The 21,622-nt window shown below is 34.3% G+C and overlaps 1 protein-coding gene across 9 annotated transcripts in view; it reads left to right on the forward strand.

The window, feature by feature from the left end:
* SDCCAG8 (SHH signaling and ciliogenesis regulator SDCCAG8) overlaps positions 1 to 21,622 on the forward strand; it is a 108,669-nt gene that overhangs the window by 14,096 nt on the left and 72,951 nt on the right. For 8 of the 9 annotated variants that reach the window (XM_068676352.1, XM_068676351.1, XM_068676349.1 and 5 more), the window contains 6 exons: positions 997 to 1,061; positions 3,309 to 3,497; positions 5,142 to 5,280; positions 8,616 to 8,768; positions 10,980 to 11,114; positions 14,449 to 14,565. In XM_068676352.1, coding sequence (XP_068532453.1) covers positions 997 to 1,061; positions 3,309 to 3,497; positions 5,142 to 5,280; positions 8,616 to 8,768; positions 10,980 to 11,114; positions 14,449 to 14,565 — 798 coding nt within the window. The remainder of the gene's footprint in view (positions 1 to 996; positions 1,062 to 3,308; positions 3,498 to 5,141; positions 5,281 to 8,615; positions 8,769 to 10,979; positions 11,115 to 14,448; positions 14,566 to 21,622) is intronic. The other variant, XM_068676347.1, reaches the window with a different exon arrangement.

Here is a 21,622-nt window from a genome sequence, read left to right on the forward strand (position 1 = left end):
TTTGCAATGAACCTTACTACTACAGTAGCAGTGCAGGGTTGGTAAGGTACAAAAGTAGCTTTAACTCGTCTGTCTTTCCTGAGCCAAATTACACTTTTTGTGCTTTTAGAGATACTGAGGAGCCTTTGTGATTCAGAGTTGTTGTAGTGCCTGTTTTATTTCTTCAGCTTGGGATGATATTCTAAATTGCTTTGATCTAAATTAATTGGGTAACATTGCCACTTTCTGAGATAAGAACAGGATTAATTTAAATTTTTGGTGTATTTTATCCATGCGCATGTGTGCTGTGGAATTGAAAGGGCACTTTAAATCTCCAAGATAATTATTGGTATCTATTAAGTTCTCACAGAAAACTACTTTTGATAGTTTATGCCTCATCTATAGCTGAAAACATCTTCAGTGATCCATAACGCCTATTTGAAAGCTAGTTTTTATAATAATTGTACTTCTTCCTCTGTCATGTTAAAGTGGGAGTATCATATTGATTGTGACTTCTTTCTAAACATCACAGTGAGATGAATCTCTGGTGTTCTTTGGCTCATTACCACCATTGTATTCACCATTGTTGTGGTTAATTCATTTATCTAGTTTGTGGTAATAGGAGTTCCAGGTAATAGGAGTTATTGTATTATAAATAAATAACTGTTTTACTTGAAGAATCTACTATTTCTGCTGAATTAGGGGAGAGTAAGAGCAAAATCAAGGCAAGATTGAAGAGATTCATCTAAATTATTGTAAATAACTGAAACTGCTGGAACTTTTGCAGTTCATACCATATGAGAATCTGGCATATTAGGTAGAAATAAGAAAACAGGAGGGTTATTCATTTCATAAATTTTCACAATAACATGAGATACTTAGATTTCTCTGGATCTAGTGTTTCAGATTTATATCTTCAGGGGAAAATAGTGAATGCGGCTGATGTCTAGATTTCTTTGTTAAGACAGTATTATGAAGAAACCAAAAGAAAACTTTTTTCTCCCATCTTTCCTAAAGGAGAAACTAAAACTTCTTTATCAAGAAAAAGTCAATATCCTTGATGCTCAAGTAAAGTCTCTAAGGTAAAGTGAATTTTTTTTTCTTAAAATTATTGTTGAGGAAATATCATCTCACAGCAACCTGAACCATTCTTTATTTGAATTTAAGTAACAGAATGGGTCATGTTGTCTAGTAGCGTCCCTGGAAGCTGGCTTTACAAGAAGCTTTCTCAAATAGAAAAGTAATGTAATTGAATTCATTGCTATTATGTCAATATATAAATTTTATAAATTAAGTTGAATTGTTGTATTTATAGATGTTACCAGGCCTTAGAGCTTTATATGAAATCTTTATTCTTTTTACCCATTTTCCATGTGGAAACTCCACGTCTGTTCAGATAACCCAATAAAAAAAAAGTTTTAACTTTTGTGAGCTCTTTCATAATTAGTTCTCTTCTGCTAGTGTTTGGTATCACAACTTTTAGAAATCTTAAGCATTGAACTAGTTTAATCCAGATAATGATTTTGGAGAACACAGGAGAACACAGTTTTGAAGCATGCATTCTGTGTTTCCAGTCATGCAACCTGCATATCTTTAAAAATAAAAACATAATGAAAATAAGAAATGAATTCTTCAAAGTAACAGTGGTGTGATTATAGTCAGCAGACTATGGAAAACCAGAGACAGATGCATTCACTTTAGAATTTGGTGTTCTGGTATAAACTTTCCCCTGTATACTTGCATTCATGATGTTGCTGCTGAAGCTGTTTTTTTCTCCCTGAATAAATTGAGATTTCACATACCTGAAATTTACGTAATTGTGTGTTTGTGTCTGTGTAAGTGTAAAAGGACTTAATGGTTTAAATATGCCTTCTGAAGTGATGCAATCATAAATGTGCAAAGCCAATCATGCTAGTGAATGTAAAGGAGAATCTTAAATCTCAGCTGTGTATTCTCCTGTCCACTTGGCTCAAAGTGTTAAATATACTCAGAGAAAAAGATTGGAGGTTCAAATGGTCTGAAAACTCCTGTAACTACTCTACTGAAGTTCTTGTTGTCCACTGAAGGGCATGATCTTTGAAAATATAAGCTCTGCAAAGCATTTGGAGATTCGCTGATTTTATTTTTATTTTTTTCAAGTGCAAAACTCCTTTAAGTGGGACTATCCTTGTTTTTAACTTTTAGCATGAATTTACATTGGACTCACTGGTTTCTGCCCTAGACTTCCCAACAACAGATCTGTTGTACCACAGCCATCTAAAAAATATATGCAGAGCAAATTCTGTTCAGGTTATAGTGATTCTATTTGATACACTGACTACTAAAATTGGGCAAAGTATGCAGATTTCCCAGATGGAAATAAACATGCATGCTCAGTAAATCCAATGCAACCAGAATGTGTCAGACGTGCTACATGTATGCTGCCCAGATGGCCTGCATAACAAACCAAAAGTTTTGGAATCATTGCACAATTTGTCAAATTGATCTATATGTGCACAGTGTGCATTTGTCTGGAACTTCCTGATGTCAGCATTCCTACTGCTCATGCTCTACTTGGCCTTACAGATGCCTAGAAATTCTAGAGGAAGTTTATTTCGTTTATTTTTTTTCACAACACCTGGTAAAAATTTTGGAGAGAAGTTTTTTTTTTAAAATTAATTAATTATTAAAAGTTATTTTATTAAAATTATTAATTTATAAAAAGTTTTTTTTTAATTAATTAAAAAAAAAAAAAAACAACTACCCCTGTTTCCCTGTTTATCTGGAGATGTGGTTGACCTCAAGTTTGTGTGTGGTGATCAGAGTATGTGCTGAATAAACCTGGATTTTGCCAGGGAACGTAGGAGACTTTTATTTTAAGTTGTCACATTCTTGTTAATATGAGAGTAGAGGAGAAATGTGGACTTAATGATACTATAAGCAAGAAGAACGGGGGAAAAAAAAATCTTAGGATACTTAAATATTCACACGGCTGATGTGTAAATTTATTTACACAGTTTTTATTGCTAATGAATCCTTTTCTCTGTTCTTGCCAACAGGTAAGACTACAATTTTCATCTAATCTTTTTTCTATATAACTCCACTGTTTTCTGGCAGTACAGAAAGAACAAACTAATACAATTTTGTTTCATATATATAAATAATTCTGTTTGCTCAACTATTATTTCTTAAGTTTTTTTTACATTGCTGATGTGTAAAATAAAACATATTACAGGTACTCTTAGAGTTCCTCTTCTCTATAAGTCTTCATCTGTAAGTATATGTTGCATATAAATATAACTTGTAAAAGTGTTTGACTATTGCTGAAATATTTTTTTGTTTCTTTCTAGAAAAGACCTTTCAGAATCTCAGAAGACATGCGAAGATTTGGAAGGAAGGCTAAAACACCAGAAGTCCCTCGTTTCAGCCACACATTCTAGTCGGGTTGGTGGTCTGTGTCTGAAATGTGCACAGCATGAGGCAGTTCTTGCACAGACACATTCTAATGTTCATGTACAGATCATCGAGAGGGTAACAAAGTACGTTTGTGGGGTATTTAGTTTCGCATTGAAAGCACAGTTATTTATGTTAAACCACAGAAGTCCTAATGTGTTTGGTTGCATTCATAAAGATGTGCATTTACAGGACAATGGAGTCCCAAATTCAAATTGTAATGCTAAATTGATGGCAGAATATGACTAGCTCAGAACTACTCTGAAATCCATGTAGTTTTTCTGCTTATTCTGAGTGCAAAATAATATTAGTCATGTAATTATGTTGGGAAACAGCAAGGTGTGGTGCTGTTAATAGTCTTTGTTTTCTGCACTTATTATACAGGAAAACCCTTCGCTCTGTCAGGACAAATGTTATGGAAGTCCGTATATTTTGATTGATAAGTTCCTTATTTTTCTATAGTTAGAAATTTTTCTTACACAACTATGTTGCACTTTTATTACCAGGGACATCTAGAATACATTACCATTGTAATCCCTTTTTTCCTTGTACTTGTTTAATAGGTCTGGGGTTTGGGATAGGATGTACTGCTAACTAATTTGGGTGATTTCCTTTGAATAAGAGAAATTATTTGCAGCAGCCATTTTTAAATTGTAGCTTTTATTTAAATGATTAAGTAAACAGTGATACAGGCTATATATATATGTAATGTTGTATAAAATCTATAAGATACGGTAATTTATTTGTCACAGAACATGTGGAAAGTCTGAACAAGCTATTAACTAGTACATTTTTGTCACCTTGTGTTATAGGGTGGTTTGAAACAAAAGATTTCAGCTAACTTTTTTTCTCCCTCTTACACCATCATTTCAGTGTCAGGAAAATCTGAAATCTACATCTTTGTGATCTAAGACTTATTAAAGACAAATATATTGCAGTAGGGATTTTCAAAGGGACTAAGTAGTTTGTCTAAATGTTAAAATGAACACACACAACTATTTTACCATTCCATCCAGCAGATGCACGCACAAAACAGCAACGATTTTCAGTCAGAATTTAGTTGTACCTCACATAAATGGAGACAATGATACTCTATTTGAAAAGACTTCATGTCAAAATAATGAACAGGTGAAGTTAAGTATTTCGCTCTTACTGATTATGCTACTCCATTTGGTACAGGTCTCAGTCTCTCAGTTATTTCTTAGTTCAAGCAGTTGTGGAGGGATGTAGAATGCAGGAGTCTTATTCTTCAGTTCCAGTTTGCAGCAAAGGGCTGCTGATTTGGCTTGATATACTTAGTGATCTGAATTACTTGTTGACCCTAAATATATATTTTTTCTTTCTATTTTACATTTACAGGGTAATTTCATGTAACTTTGATATTTTAAAAACTTTTTTTTTAACATGGATTCCTATTATGTGGTGCCAACTTCAGTGTTATTCAGCTTCAATATGTCTATGACTTGAGCTCTGTCTTTACCATCAGTTTCACTAACGGTCAGTAATTCTGAAGTGAAGGACCGATCAGCAAGCAATTGATATTTTTAGTATCTGCTGAGTATTCTCAGTACCTAGCAATATTCTGTCTTTCATGCTTAACCCATGGTAGTTCTAGTCTTGCTTTGCTTTTCACCTTTGTTTCTTACATGTTAACATCTTATCTTTGATATACCTGTTTTTACCCCCCTTGTGGGAAGACATGAAAGAAGTCTCACTTTCTTTATATACAGAGAAAGAGATGACTTGATGGATGCCCTTGTTTCAGTGAGACGAAACATGAAAGAGATGCAGCAAAGAGAATCCAATGCTTATGAGCAAGTTAAACAAGCTGTACAAATGGCAGAAGAAGCCAATCTAGAAAAAACAAAGGTAAATTTATCAAAAAGATGAGAGCTTTTGAGTATTTGGAACTACTACAAATGTTAATTAGTTTTCATGCTAATGAGAGAATACATGCGTAAGACCTTTATCACTGATGTAGTAGATTTAAAAGAACTGTGTTGTGTGAATACTTATGAGCAATAACAGGAACTCTGTATTTGGATTCTTAAGTTGTCATCCAACACCGTGGGTTGTATTGTAGTCTTAGGCGATTATTTAAATTCTTATGTAGTTTCACAACTAGAGGATAAAAATTAAATGATTAGAATTTTCAGAGGCATTCATGACACATGGAAAGGTAATTCTTATATCGTATTTATGAGCTGCTCTGGAAAGAGTACTTGAAATGCTTACAGACAACTCTTTTTACCTCAGATGAGTGCAGTGCAAGAACTGATTAGCTAATGTAACACTTCGAAGATGAGAAGTGCTGTGTGAATGCTACCTGTGTGAACCTTTTGGAACTGTGAAAATAATAGTGATAAATCCAGTGCTTATCTAGTGCTTATGTTAGACCTAGCTGCTGTATATATAATCAACTAATTGTGACCTAAATTATTTCCTTGATTTTTAGTGACATCTACTGTGTTATTAGTGAATTACTATGGAATTGAGAGGTGGGGCTTTTTGTGTTGTTCTCTTAATGAAATGCTGTTGTTTTTGATAGTGGACAAAATTGCTTATTTGGTCAATAGAACAATTATATCAGCAGTGTTTGTTACTATCTATCCAGTTTGTGCATGGGGGAATGTCTTTAACTGTGAGCAGTGGTAGAAAATATAATAAGAGTTAGAAATCCTATATACTTATTAAACTTGAGTATTATAGCTCCATGTTTTTTACTACATATTATACATATTATAGCTACATGTTTTTTACATGTTTTTTAGAGAATCCTTTTGAACCCACTGCTCTCCAGTAATCACCTGTCTCACCTTGTCCTGAGGGGTTACATTTTTCAATTGCTAAGTAGTTTTCTTTGGGCAGGCAAAGTTGTCTCATGCAACCATTATTCACTTATTCTTCTTTAAAACTGTACCAAATACTTTTCATCTACGTAATAGAATAAGAGTAGCAGATCTTCCTGTTTGTTTTTCAGTAGCTGTTGGAGGTCTTTGTAATATTCAAAAAGAAAATCCCTATTATCTTACTCAGGGTAGCTTATGTTAGAAATGGCTTACTGAAACAAAGAACCTTTAATGAAATGGGTCTTTGTACCTATACTACTTCTGACATAAAAAAGAAAGCAGCTCCATATGGTCTCTATAGGCCATCTCTTCCCTGCAGCAAGGAAATATGAAGTATTACGTCTGTGTATAAGACAAAGCAGTAGTCTGTTTTTCTAGGTTCAAAAACTGTAGTAATATGACGGAACAGGAAGAGAAATCTTTTAGTTCTGCTATATTAATTTAGCTTTTAAAAAGTACTGTTATTTCTCTTAAGTACAAACTGTCCCTTATTTTCACAGTCCTATTCCACTTTTAAGGTGAAGTGCTGTTTGTTTGTATATTTGTTTTGTAAGTGTCATAGAATCTATTAGAACAGCCCACATGAGAAAAGTGAGGGGGAAAGCCCAGTGTGTTACAGTTCCACCATCCTGTTGATAGCACCTCAGGTGCTTCTCACTTAAAATGCACTATTTTTTTCTGTCTTTTGGTCGTCCCTGTAATTTGTGGTCTCTTCTCTGTTGCTTAGAATCAGGAGGAGATCTAGAAAGGCTAAACTTCCATAGCTGAAGCAAATCCAGAAGTATTTTCCAACTTAGACTTCATAGAAAAATAATTGTTTGAAATACTCATTATGTAGTCAAAACAGCAGAGCAAACAAAATACACATTTATTCTAGAGTTGCAAGAACTGTGTTTTGCATGTCTACCAAGCTACAGCAATCTTAAGCATACAATTATTAACTAATGCTGATGTTACATTTTCAAAAGCAACAAGAAAAAAAGGATTCAAAGCAATAACAGAGGGATTGCCTTTCCAAGGTAGACTTTGCTGATGGGGAAAAAAACATTGAAAAGGGTCCTGCAGAATTGACATTAACTAACGGAGATTCTTAGATTATCCTCTAAAAATAATCACAGAATCGTCTAGGTTGGAAGAGACCTCCAAGATCACCTAGTTCAATCTCTGACCTAACGCTAATAGTCCTCCACTAAGCTGTTTCCCTAAACTCTACATGTAAACGTCTTTTAAAGACCTCCAGGGATGGTGACACAACCACTACCCTGGGCAGCCCATTCCAATGCCTTTCAGTAAAGAATTTTTTCCTAGTATCCAACCTAAGCCTCCCCTGGCGCAACTTCAGCCCATTCCCCCTCGTCCTGTCACCAGGCATGTGGGATGATCTGATCTGTTTCCCTTGTGAACAGCCCAATACTCAAGGAAACTGAGTACCAGAGACTGGCTTTGAGTAAAAGAAAAATAAGCACTTTGAAAAAAGAACAAGTTTGAAAATAGGGTAATAAGGTAGTATTCCTAAACGTGGGTTACTTTAGCCTCCTTCAAGTAGGATACACTATTTCAGTGTGTATATATATTGGATATATTCAGAATATACTATTTTACTTCTATCGGTGAAATGAAATCTATTTTTTTTTTTTCTCTTAACTTCTTTAGAAGAGAGTGTCTATTGTGCCTCTTAAGTATAAACTTGCTTTTCTTTCAATAATCCAGTTCAGGCAAATAAAAATTACACACTTCACATGAGACACATATAACCTGTGTCTTATCAGATTTTCTTTAGCTTTTCTTAAATCTTATAGGCTTCTTCTCTAGCCTTCTGCACCCAGTACTTTCCCTCTGGGGGAGAACAAGTAGAAATGTGTAGTTTAAGTTTTCCTTCAGCTGTGCAGTTAAGCAGTAACCACAGGTTTCCAGTGTTTGCAAGGAGTTGGGTATTAGAGGCTGGTTCTAGAGATGTGCATTCAGGAGTTTTACATATAAAACAAATAATCATTGTGGTTGTAGAAAAACAGCTAGTTATTTGGAAAATATACACTAAAAATGCTTTCATCTTTGCCCTGACTTCTAAATTAATTTTGAATTTACAAATTACAGTAGGGCATGTATATACGTACAAATGTACATGTTTTCAATTTGTTATGCCCATTTTAGATGTTGACACTGTAGGATATGTATAAACATTGTAGTAAGTATCTTTAAAAAAAAAAAAGATCCTTTCTAATAGTGAATTGGTTTCTCTGTAATCATTAGATACATATCACAGTTATGTTAGGTTTCTTTCACTTAAAAAGTACTTGTTGTTTAATACTTGTTTTAAACTTGTTTGCTTTGTGTTACCTTTTTTATTTTTTTAAGGCTTTAGTTCAATGTGAGCAACTGAAAAGTGAGATGGAACGCCAGAAAAATCGTCTTGAAAAGGAGTTAGCTGCCCAGTTAAATAAAAGGACTGATGAAAAAGAAGCACTGCGGGAAGAAATGAAGAAAGAAAGGGAGGACTTGGCAACAATGGTATGAGAGTGTTTCTTTCCTATCTGTTTATAGCAAGGAGAGCAAGCTTTCTCTAAACTTATTGTTTGCATGTCTTTAATTTTTGTTCCGGTTTTGGATTTGAGAAGCCAGCAAGTCGCTTATATTACTACTCTAAAGCAAGGTTTGTTTCTAGCTTCCTATAAATAATGTTATTTAGGTTGTAGAGTCAAAAAATTCAGTATTTAGCACATGTCAAAGTTAGGACTCTTTGCTACTTCGAACTTACATGATCTATTAATGTTACAATATCATAATAACATTCTAATATGGTATTTTTCAGAGCAGTTTTATTAATGTTTGATTTGCCCATCTGCAGAAATGTGTTGGAATCTTTTTTTTATTTAACTTTTTGAAACGGAATCTCTGATCATTTATATTGTGACCAACCATTACAACAGAGTCTTGCTAACCTTGTTTTAGTCTTCTATATCCTAGTGTAATGTGAATATAAAACACAAGTTTTTTCTGCCCACTGGTATATACAGAGGAAACTTAATGCTTAGAGCAGTAAACCTGTGAGGTGTGTTTGATTTGCAGCATCTTCAACCATTTTCTGGTGGAGGTGTGGAAACAATATGGTGACTTTCTCATCTGGCTATAGGCTTCTTCTTTTTTCTTTTTTTTTTTTTTTTTTGTATTTATTATCTCCTTTTAGAAATAAGCCATAAAGTTTATAAAACAGAGAACTCGGGCTGAACAAGGTAAACCACTGAAGTGTTTAAAAATGAGGAGCTTCTTCAGTAGTGGTTTTGCTTGTGACCTGACTAGAAAGCTTCTAACATAGAGAACTGAGATGATATGGTTGTATTTCTGGTAGTATGAGATAGGAAGTTGCAGCCTTAGACTCCAATTCCAGATGTTAAAACAGGAATTAAGTACAGTAATAAGGATTAAGGGATATTTGATATTTTTAATAAGTGAGCTGCTGTAATTAATCATCAGAACTCTGTTGGCAGAACAAATGGAAATTAAAAAGAAAAAAAAATATTGCACTGAACACAGTGAGCTATCATTAAGCAGTTGTTTGTTCAAGTCATTATCTATTGGAAATTATCTGTTTTATGCCATGTAGATTTACTTCAGAGCAGAGTATACACTCTAAAATACAGCCTACTAGACAAGCACGTTGTACTTTGTATTAGTAGAATAATTCACGCTGTGTCTCCATATCACTTTGTATTTCATCACACCTGGTGCTGTTTTACTGAAACTAATCCCAGCTCTGGAGTTCTAGTCCTTTCTTTTTTTCTTTTTTTTTTTTTTTTTTTTTTTTTTAAATCATACACTTATATTAAATGACACATAGTGAAAATATGATGATGTCATTCTTGGTAATTAAGGATGATCTGGGATGACTTTCTACGTATGATTTAACTAGTGTTTATGCTTCAGGAAAATGAAATGGTAGAAATAGTGTATTATGCATCAAGTCACTCTCCATGTGAAATTTTATCACTTGCTCTAAGAAGTTATTTGTTTGAGGAGGCGAATTGGTGTGATCCACAAATCAGGTGGATGTATAATGAGTGAAAAATAGTTATGAATATATAATCCTCTAGGTTTGGCTTTGAATTCCTTTAAGTTAACCTAGAACTGTCAGATACCATTATTTCTACTTTTATTAGTAAGCTTCAGGGCTAAATAGCTGAAGGGTCACTGTCTCTGTTTTATTGTTACTTTTTTTTCTACCATTCAGCAAAATTTGATCTGAATTAATTAGAATTTTTAACATATGATTTCAGTATGCTTCTTGTACAACATTATGCTTTGAGTTACAGTGCTGAAATATTAACTGAACTTGGAATTAATTTAAGATGTCATTGCAATGGCAGTTTCCTTTTACTGGTGCAAGAGATAGCTGGGGGAACATGATTTGATTGAAATTAATCCTACTTAAGGATTGATAAGAAGGTGTTAAATGGTACTCCTACAGCTGCAAGAGTAATGCAGCCAGCTGCTTCTGACACTTTTCCCATACCAACAAGTCCTGGAGACTATTCTGGTTAATTAAAAAATTAATCTGTAAATTGATTAATTTATTATTGTTTGGGATTAATGCAAAATAATGAACCTATTGTTACATATTGTTTTGCTACATAGCTACAGTTCCTTTCAAGGAGGAAGTCTAACAGCGTTTTGATCTGTAGCTGCTTGAATTTCATTACTGTAGTGTTCTTGGGCATTTTGCAGGTGACAGCCATGTCTGAGAATGTTGCCATGTTAGAGGCTCAGGTAGAGAGAATTACAAGGGAAAAGAACTCGCTGGCTAACCAGTTAGAAGAATCACAACATCAACTTGCATCTCATGAAACGGAGATGAATAAGGTAGGCATGTTTACAAATGAGTCTTGAGCTTGCTTTTCCTTGTTGTTGTAACTTGAAAGATGAGAATTTTTTTCTCCATTTTCCTATGTATTGGTAAAGAGCATGTGATAAATATCAACTTCATCTGAAGACTCCAGAGACAGTTTTACAAGTAAAGAGAGAAGTCTGTCAAGTCACCTTGTGATCCAAAAACTATGCTTACTTTCTCATGGAATATGTAAATCTTATTTAAAATTGCAATCCAGTGTTTCATTTTAAAATTGCATTAGTTGTGAATGAGACACCACAGTATTCAACCCTGTCCTGTAATTTCTACCTCTGGGTTACGCAGTGTTAAAGGGAGCAGCAGTAAATTACTATTGTTCAAGTATTTTTCCTGTACAAAATGCTATGTGGTATGCTGTTTTATTCAGTAACGTTGATGGTAAGCATTTCACAAAGAAATCTTTCTTCCAGTTAAGTATTATAGTTTAAAATCCATATATTCCTTCTGTTTATATATATATATATGAATACACTTTAAAAAACAAAAAAAGTGTATAAGATCTGTCTATGTACATATATCACTTTAGGGTGTGTTATTTTGCATGTTTCTCAACCAATTAGAGCCTTAATAACGTGAGAAGGACTGCAAATGTTTTTTCTAAAACTTATGCTGAAGGATGATATATTATTGCAGTAGTTATTTTTTATTAGCTTAGTTTTGTCAGTCACTTTTTATAGAAATAAATTCAACTTCATGACTATGAGGGGATGCTAAATTTTTATAAAATTGACAAACTGCAAATGAAAATTTGTTAGCCTTTGAAGTGTCTTTGTGGCTGCCCAGTAATCCTAGAGCCAATCCTACCTACCTAGCAGTTAGTTGCAGGATTTTGGGGAGCGATTCATTCTCTAGGCCTCCCCTTCTGGAGAGTTTTCAGCACTCTTATCTTCCTTAGCTGCCCCTACTGGTAGAAATAGGTGGAAGGAAGTAATGTAGAAAATTTACAGCAAAAAGCCAACCAAATGAGTTAGAAAACTTGATTCAAATTCAGCTGAGAAACAAACAAACAAGAGCATTTTAAGAATGTCAAAACAGTTTGTTTTACCACTTCTGAAACATAAGAGTTTTGATTTTTCCAGACTGGGCTCATGGGTGGCTGTAGCCATCCATGGAGGGAGCTAAGGAAGGAGGGAAGTTATAAGTGATGTATATGAATATCCACTGGTTTGAAGGAACTATTATAACAGTAATTTGAAACAATTTCCAGGGAGAGGTGACACTGGTTCCAGTCCTTGCTTGAGTTTAGTGATACAAAGCTGAATAGGCTACTTTACAATAATCAATGCTATATTTTCACTGCACTGTGCTGAGGGACTGGAAAAGGGTGTTCATGACCGTGTGCTCATGTGAGAATTTTCACACGTCCTGGAGGAAAGTTCTAATAACTGAGCTATTGGGGCTAGGTACTTTGCTATGACAGTTTGCACTGGTTGTGTGACATTTAAATCCCCTTATGGCTCTGACTCATCCAAATTCAGATTAATATTTACTGTTTTTAATAATGGCAATGTTTTTCCTTTTGAGTTATATCTGAAATGCTTTTTTCCCCTGCATGTACTAGAAGTCCGGGGGAAAAAATGTTTGGGGTGAGATTTTTTTTTTTTTTTTTTTACCTTTGTTATGAACTACTAGGAGGCTGAAGAATCAGTTATTAGGACAGCACCATCTGCTGATTTTTCTGTGTTTCTCAATTTGTACTATGTCCAGAGGAGACAAAGGCAAGGATGGCTGTATTTTTTTTTTTTTATTTCCCTTGGAGAAAGGGACATACTACATCTTGTTCACTCTTAATATAAAGAAAGAAGGACTTAGATGGGGCTGGCAATCTATGTAGCTGCATTTTAGGATTTTTCAGTTGCATATCATATTTCAGTATTAAAAGATAAATAAAGAAAAAAAAAACACTTCAGAACATTCACAGTCTTCAGAGTATTTGCTACTTTCCATTATTTGCACTGGGGCTAAATTCACAAGCTCTCCTCCAAGAAAATTATTCCTCTGCCCTCTAGTGCTTTTAATTTGTAGGTGATGCTTCCTTGTAGTTATAACAGTTGGTTTTGTTTGTTTTCTCTATAAGGTTATTTGTTTGCCCTGTGCATATTTACTTTTCCTTCTATTTTTTTTTTGTGGGGGGGTGAAATGTTAAGAGACTGAAAATTAAAAATGAATTTAGACTGTAGAATGTGTGAGAGGAGGTTGCTGAGAAGTACAGTGGACTAGCAGCAAACTAAAAATGTGCATATTTAGGAAGCAAGTCTGAAAGTATGAACAGGGCAAGCAAACAGGGTGAGTTTGAAATAAAGTTCTCTGAGAGTAGCTGCAAGTAAACACATTTGTGTTTTCATTGGGGAATGTGAGGGATGGCAATCTTGCATATGTTTGTTTCATGTTAAGGTGAAATGAATAGGCACAAATTAGAAGTGATTGCACAGGATAAAAAGCAGACAGCTTGTCCCCTATCCTTCTCCATTTCAAGCAGATAAGATTTTTAATGGCTTCTATTTAAATTTAGGGAAATAGGAGAGCAATAGCCCTGTACAGCAGTAGTTTTGTGGGAGGGATTGGGCTATCTCCCTCAGGCACTTCGAAGTTGAGCTGTCTTCAGGCGTTAAAAAAACAAGATAAATAAGAAGAGGGATAAGATGTTGAACATCTCAGCAGCACAGAGTACTTGACATTTAAGATCACTTCCACAAAGCCTTTAAATGTTGCTTTGATCCCTTTCTTCTGGCCCATGCACATATGATAGAGGCAATTTGAAAATAATTTATTTTCATTTTGTAGTAAGTCTATAGTGTTCTGATCCAACTTTGAAAATTATTGTATTAACATCTAAACATTTTCTTTCTTAACAGCGGAGAGTTGGCAAGACAAGAAACTATACCCTTATATAGGAGCGTGCTAGATCTTTTACTTCTAGGTTTTGAAAGTGTTGACATAGACTTTCTTGGGATTTTTAAAAAGAATGGGAGAAGAATATGGAAGCAACAGTAGTTTAACAGTGTTTAGTAGCACATATATTTACAATATAAATATTTATAGTTAGCAAAATCTTGATCCAAATATAATTGAATCTAGAAGGCACTGCATATTTCAAAGTTAATCACTATATAGAGAATTCAGATCCACCTTTATATAAAAACATTTACCATATGTAGTCTTAAAATATCTGTAAATTGAAATACGTTGCATTTAAATGGCCTCTAGAGGGCACCAAAAGATCTAATTGCAAACCTTGGGCTATGGGTTCTTCAAGCTACAGATCATGTTGTCTGTATAATCTAACAGGTGTGTGGAGAAATGCGCTATCAGTTGAATCAAACCAAAATGAAGAAGGATGAGGCAGAAAAGGAGCTCAGAGAGTACAGAACAAAAACTATAAGGGAGCTTGAAATTAAGGACCAGGTAAGAGATGATACTGCTATAACTTTGCAGTTATTAGAAGCCTAAATAGGGTTATTTTGGAAGTTGGAATGATTCGTTTTTCTAATAGTGGTCATTTATTACTGTTAAATGGTTTCTAAATTAATGGCAATGAGCCAGCTGTTACTGTTAAATAAATACCTCTTGGTTATCTTATTCTTGTTTTCAGCCCTAGTATGTTCAGTTTTACATAGTACTCATCCCATGTTTTCATATAGAATTACTCTATCATATGAATTCATACAATGTACTTGAATTGTATATACTGTATACATATGTTTATACACCTTTTTTCTCACAAATAAATCCACATGTAATTAGGTATACATATAGCGTGACAAAACAGTAAGAAGTCCAAGTATAACCTAACTATACGAATGGGGAAAAAAATCTCTTCCAGTTTCTTTAAAGATTCAAGGATAACAAATGCAAGGCTTCATGAAAAAGTTGTTTTGTTGTTGTTTTTTTGTTTTTGTTTTTAAACAAAAACACAAAATATTTTTTTTAAAAAAAGCCCTTTTAGGGAAAAAAAAAAAAAGGCAACTAAAAATTCCAGTAGACATTGGTTGTTGATTATCTAAAACTGTGTGTTAAACAAACAGGGAAAAAAAAGCAGTATATGCTTTACAGGTAGACTGTGAGAAAACATCCCTTGCAATAAGAAGGGTTATTAGGATTATGTGCAACAAACTTGGTAAACAGCTTGAATTGGTATACTCCGTGTCTTTTGAAGTGCCCTTTTTGTTGAGGTTCTGTCCATTTTTTCTCTAGGTATTCAAACTTGTAGTTATTTCTTCATAAGCTGTGGTTTTTCACATGAGAGTGAATGTCTTCTGAATGCACAGAGGAATGTATAAGATGCACAGAAACATAATTTTTATATGGATTTTGTACTTAGAGCAGTCCATCCAACAGATGTTAAATATTTTTTTTTCTTGCAAATAAGTGAACAAATCAGATCTTGTGTACGAAAATATGTAGTAAAAGCAGTATTTCCAAAATTATACTTTATCCACCAGTTACCCCAAATCTGTGCATAGGACAGTAAGTTTACTGAAACAGTAAGTATACTAAAGTGTGAGCTTGGACTACAGACAATATTAATTCAAATTATAATCATAAGGTACCTAAAATCAAAAAGCAAAGTCTACTAGATAAAATAATTCTTAAATATGTAAAGAAAAATCATACAGCCTAGAAAAACAGGGGCCTTCCAAAGCCTTTTGTTTTCTTTTTTTGTTTTGATTTTTTTTTCCTCCTGCATCCTTTAGGCCTAAGGACACTTTAAAAAAAAAACAAAAAGCAGGCTTGTCGTCTGTGTCTTGACAGATATCACAGATAAGAGAGTTGGCATAATCTTGGCATACAAATAAAACAGGATGTGTTTAATAAGATATTTGAAGAAGTATCATGGATTTTAAATCCTGTTCTTCAACTTGCTTCAGGATTGCCTTCTGAGCAAATTGCAAAATTTAACAAAATATTTTAACCTCATGTATCGACATACTGGTATTTTATTCAGTGTGGGAATGAATACACCAAAATGTGGTAATTTATAATTTGATATAATTAAAGTAAAATGATGGGAGGGGGACTCCCTATCAGTAAAGATTATTAGAGTAATTCAGTAATTATCTGAAGTAATTATGTAGTTCACATATGATTGTTGGTTCCTTTTTAAAAGAAGGGGGGGAGGGGAGAAGGAAAACAAACTATTTTTAAAATACTTAGGCTCAGTATCTAGCAGCTGGTTTATAGCTGCGACTCTAATAGTCAAGAAAGTTCTGTGTAGGTATTACTAATATTAATACCTATTAAATAATATTATGTTAAAAGGTAACCAAAAGGAGTTGTTTTTTTTTTAGTATCATTCACTAACTTTGCTTTAAAAAAAAAAAAAAGTTTAGTTACTGCAAATCATTTCCTATAAATGAAATGAAAACAGCTTAATCACATTTAGTTTTGTATTTAAAGAAAACCCTAAAATGTTTCAGCTTATATGGCAGCAAATAGCAAACAGTAATTGTTCTTTGGTCTCTCAGCCATGACCTGACCTTCTGGCTAAGACACAGAGTTGATACCTTCCTTGGCCACCATCTGTTCATAATAAATACGTATTTATTTTTTAAAAGTAGAGAGACAATAGTGTATAAACAGTGTCACTATGCATTTACTGTTTAAAAAGAAAAATACATTTTTCAAGTTCACTTTTGATACATTGAATATGTTTCCTGTTTCTTGATGTGATTGTATTTTTTTAATTACACAGATAAATTTTAGTTTTCAAGCTGTACTTTAGTTAATAGGTAATGACTTCCTAAAAAGGATTAATGTTATCCAGGTGTGTCAGAACAGTCATAAATTCCCATATGTACAATTTGGAATGATCAGATAAGTATCATCTTTAGTTTATCTATAAATTTCTTTGAAAATGAATGTGTATCCTTTAGGAAAATTAAAGGAAATTATATATTTGGTCTTTTGTGCTGTTTTTTTTCTTAATTGTACTTTTCTATATTTATTACTCAACTGGGACTAATTTCAAATATTAGCACTTTGGTAAGACTACCTGTTACTAACATTTGATATATTTATATCTTAAGATAAAGAAGCAATGATCAATGCTACCATTTAAATTGAATAAGTATTTTGTGATATCATCCATCATGATCCTGATTAACGTTAGGATTTGGGCCGGAGGAGGGAGGGGGAAGGCATATACCACAGTTTCTCAACACAAAAACTGCATCTGTTCATCTGGCCCAGTAGATTATAAAGTAGCATAACCTACTGCCCTCTCTTTTTCTGTCTCAGCTCTCCCGTTGTGGATGTAGCTGTGCTGAAATAAAATACTTGTTCTTCCTAAGAAGGTAAAGTATTATAAGTTACACGGGTGTAATGCCTTCATGGCAGTAAACAGTGTCCACACTAGGGGTTGTACTAGCACAGCTATATCAGAGGAAAGTCACGCCCTAGCCTAAATAGCTGTTATCAGAGCAAAAATTGTGGCATGTTTGACACTGAGGGACTTCACTTTTGTAATACTTTTTCTGTGAATTTGGAAGCACTGCATGGCATGATTTGTGCATTTCTGGTAGAAAATTTTTCTTCTGGAAATATGAAGTTGTTTCTTTCTCAGATTTGCATTACTTGCTCTTTTCTGCACTGCATTATAAAAATAAAAAATAAGTCTACTATTAATTATTTGCTTTCTATTTGTCTGTAAATCATTTTCATTTGGTTTATAAAATCTTCCAAGCTTCAGCATGTAGAAGTTTGTATTACTGGTTTACATAGTCCCTGCCAGTTTGGGCATCTTCCGTATTAGAGAGTTCTGAGTGGTGGTGTGAGACCACTGGGAGTTAGGGCCTTCAAATAAAGCAACAAGATGTGTTCAATCCAACTTCATAAAATCAATCCTTTAAATTTTATTTTTACCATGGAATACTGAAAAAATACTTTTTGTAGAAATTGAAGCTTCTGCTCTTAAACTGAAAAACAAACATTTTTAATACCATCTTTATAAAATTCTCCAACTGTAGTTTGAAGCAGGGGGTAGCAGAATTCTGCTGTGTACCTTGTAGGTGACAGAATGAAAAGCTCCAGACATACTATACTTCCCCTTCCTCAGAGTTTAACAAGTTGTCTGTACATAATGTGCATGAGCTTCTGAGCCCAAATAAAGAGATACTGGAGTCACTGATATGCGCAACCTCTACACATGGAAAGAGCTGTACATGACTGCATTTATGTGTTGTATGACAGAACGTAAATGATGTCTATATGCACTATAGACTGAATGACAATTTTGCAGACAAATAAAAATCTGGCAAAATTGCAGTCCAAAAGCATTTTGCCAAAAGGTATTTTGGGAATGTTTATCTCATTTGTCATAAACCCATGATTTATAGTAACCTAATTTAGACATTATAAATGGAGAGATTACTGACTGTCTTCATCAGAAATAAAACAGGTCGAGAATTTGGGTGTATATCCTGGAAATGCTGAGAGCGTGTCTCATGCAAAACAAATAGGATCTTCTGAAGACACTGATTCCCTGAAATGTCGCCTTATGAACAGATATCAGACTTCTATGAGTCAGGCTTTAAAAGATTAGGCTTTTCACAAGCTGGGACACTTAGAATATCACCAGATGTTTTGAAATTCAATAAAACTGCAAGATTTGATAACCCTGTTGAAGATGGGTTAGGATTACACACCAGTAGTTAGAAGAACTGTTAGAAGAATGCTCATTTTTATACTGAAGATTTTGTGACCCCATTAATTACAAAGATCCTTTGCAAGTTCTGTTTTTAAAAGAAATTAAGTTAATAAGCAAATTTGAGTGCTGTTTGTCGAGGAGGAGGAAAAAAAAAAACGCAGACAGCTTGAAATTCTTAGGATACTATTTTCATACCTAGTCTGACCTTGAATAATGGCCTTGAGAGTAACAGGAAAAAAAATTGCTTTTGGACAAGAAAGCCTTAAGAAAAACAAAAATTTTGTGATAACCTTCCACTATAACCGAACTCCTTCTAATATATAGTTCTCTTTCCTTTTTTCCTTCTTTCATTCGTTCTTTCTTCTTGACATGCAGTGCACTGATGTGAAAATAGGTATATGAGGAGGGAGTGAAATATTACTTTAGGGCTTGCTTTGATAATAATTTTCTGACTTGTTCAGGAGGAACATCATTGTTTTTATGACAATCTAGACTTACTAGACTCAATGTTTTTGAGGAAACACATTCATATGGAGCCCTGCAGTATATAACAAAGAAATGTCTAATTGCAGTTACGGTATGGCTGCTGCTATAGCTTTGCTTTCCTCTGTCAGCCATCTCCAATGATCAGTGAGGATCATCAGTCGTCAATATACTCTTTGACCTCTTTTCACGAGAAAAATCCCTGGGACTGGGATTCCCAGTAGTAGAACTTTTTATACCGCTCCACATTTTCTGTACCAGTTTGCTTCCTCAGAGCAGCAGGCCTGCTAAGAGGAGTGAGCTGAGCTCTGTCAGCCCATGTTAGTTATCAGGATTTTATTTCTCATAGCTGCAAGTAACCCCAAGTAACATTGGTCCATGTTCTATCATCAGGTGTGGTGTTACCCTTTGAGTGCATAAAATCATTTTACCCTTTGAGCACGAAAATCATTTATGTGCATTACATGTTACTTGACATAGGAATTGTGCAGCTTTTGGTGTAGCGTGCATATATGTTAAACTTACAGAAACGCTTATTTTCTCTATTTTTTTTTTCTAGGACTAGAAAACTAGTGGTTTTGTCACCATTTGCCATCATTTATCTACTCTGAAGAAAAAGAGTGTAAAAGTCCCTGACTATCACTTGTCTGTTGTCACTTTGTAGTTTTTCTTAATGTTGTACAAGAAAGAAAAAAAAAACAAAAAAAAGAGACAGTCCCGCATCAGTCATATGAAAGACATATTTGAAAGGATAAAAGAAAGAAGTTTTATCCTCTCCTGTTTCTCAATAGTGAAGGAGGAATAATCTCCTTCATTTGTTTCTATATGCATCCCTCCTTTTCTGAAATTCCTTTCAGTGAGTAAGCCATCTATTCTCTATCACCCTATTTCTCCTGTACCCTCACCCACAACTTCAGTCCTTTAAAAAAAAAAAAAAAAAAAAAAAAAAAACAAAACTTGTTCCACTGTAGTAGAAAATCATTTTCTGCTAGTGTCTGCTGAGCTGATCTGTACTACAACAATGTTGTCCATGGGTTTGGAAATTCTGGTCCTGAAATAGTATTGCAGTACAAATATTTTCAAGGAAATAATGAGGTAAAATCCCTCTACAGCATATTTCAGCCACTCACTCTTGCTTGTTTTCCAAGGCACTTATCCACAATATCCAGGGGCCATGTTGCTCTTAAAGAAAAGTTGCGCAAGGACAGCCATGTAAGAATACTGCTTAATTTAAAAATTGTGTGTGCATATTCATAAATATATGTTTAGCAACATGAATCTTGTCTTTCAATTTTTTCTTGCCCTGACTGCAAGTAACTAACAGATAGAAAGTTTGCTTCGACAGGATTTAAAAATGTTTGAGACCATCCCTCCTGCATTGAGATCATCCCTCCTCCATGCTATTCCTAGTCCTTTCAGTACCCTTGTTCCTTTGTAGCAAACTGCAGCACCGTGCCTCTTGGTTCACATACATTTTGGATGCAGAGGATTTGTTGCTCCTGACCTTTGTGTAGCTGATGGCTCTGGTCTTAAAGCTTTGCGCTTTAGTACGGCACACAGGGTGCCATGGTACTGCCAGGTGTCATTACATTTCCTAACAGTCTAAGAACCCTGTGTGTTTATTGGGGATGCTTCTGGTTTTGTTTTCTGCTCATGTCAGTTGTCTTTCCTGTCAATATATGAATGAGTTCTCAATTTCATGCCTAACTTAGGATTTCTGTTTTGGGCTAAATGATTTGTAGAATTTGCGGTTGTTTTGTGGTTTTTGAGAATTTACTTCAGTTGAAAAGGTTTACCCTTGAAAAACAGATTTAGCTTTCATAACTGCTTTGGATCCCCATTCGGGTTTGAATAGGAAGCAGAAGCAATTCACATAGAATTTAAAAGGGAGAAAAAGATTGTTGGGACCTGGCAGGGGTTAACCTCGTGATGGCCCTAACTCTCCTTACAAAGTTGGATAGTTCTTCAGGTGCAATATGCTATGTCAGATGGCCATGCCTGGGAGGTCTGAGGTTTAGAGACCACTCAGATCCGAGAGTTGCTTGATTGATACCCGGATTAGGATAGAAATGGCTGCAAGTGACCCCTGCTGCATGTGAGCTACTAGTTTTCTTTCCTCCAAGTAGAATACCTTGAAATCTTGCTGTAAAAACTGCTTGTTCTTTTTTATAGTTAAAAACAACAACAAAAGTTTCATTGCTTATAGTAGCATATGACCATTCTGTCCCTGATTAATTAGTAGATAAATAAGTAACATTGCGATTAGTGTTAGACAATGCAAAAATTCCCTATTGCTGTTATATATCACATTTAAGTGTACTTGAAAGGCCATAT

The sequence above is a fragment of the Anas acuta genome, chromosome 3 (assembly GCF_963932015.1).
Source record: "Anas acuta chromosome 3, bAnaAcu1.1, whole genome shotgun sequence".
Taxonomy (NCBI): domain Eukaryota; kingdom Metazoa; phylum Chordata; class Aves; order Anseriformes; family Anatidae; genus Anas; species Anas acuta.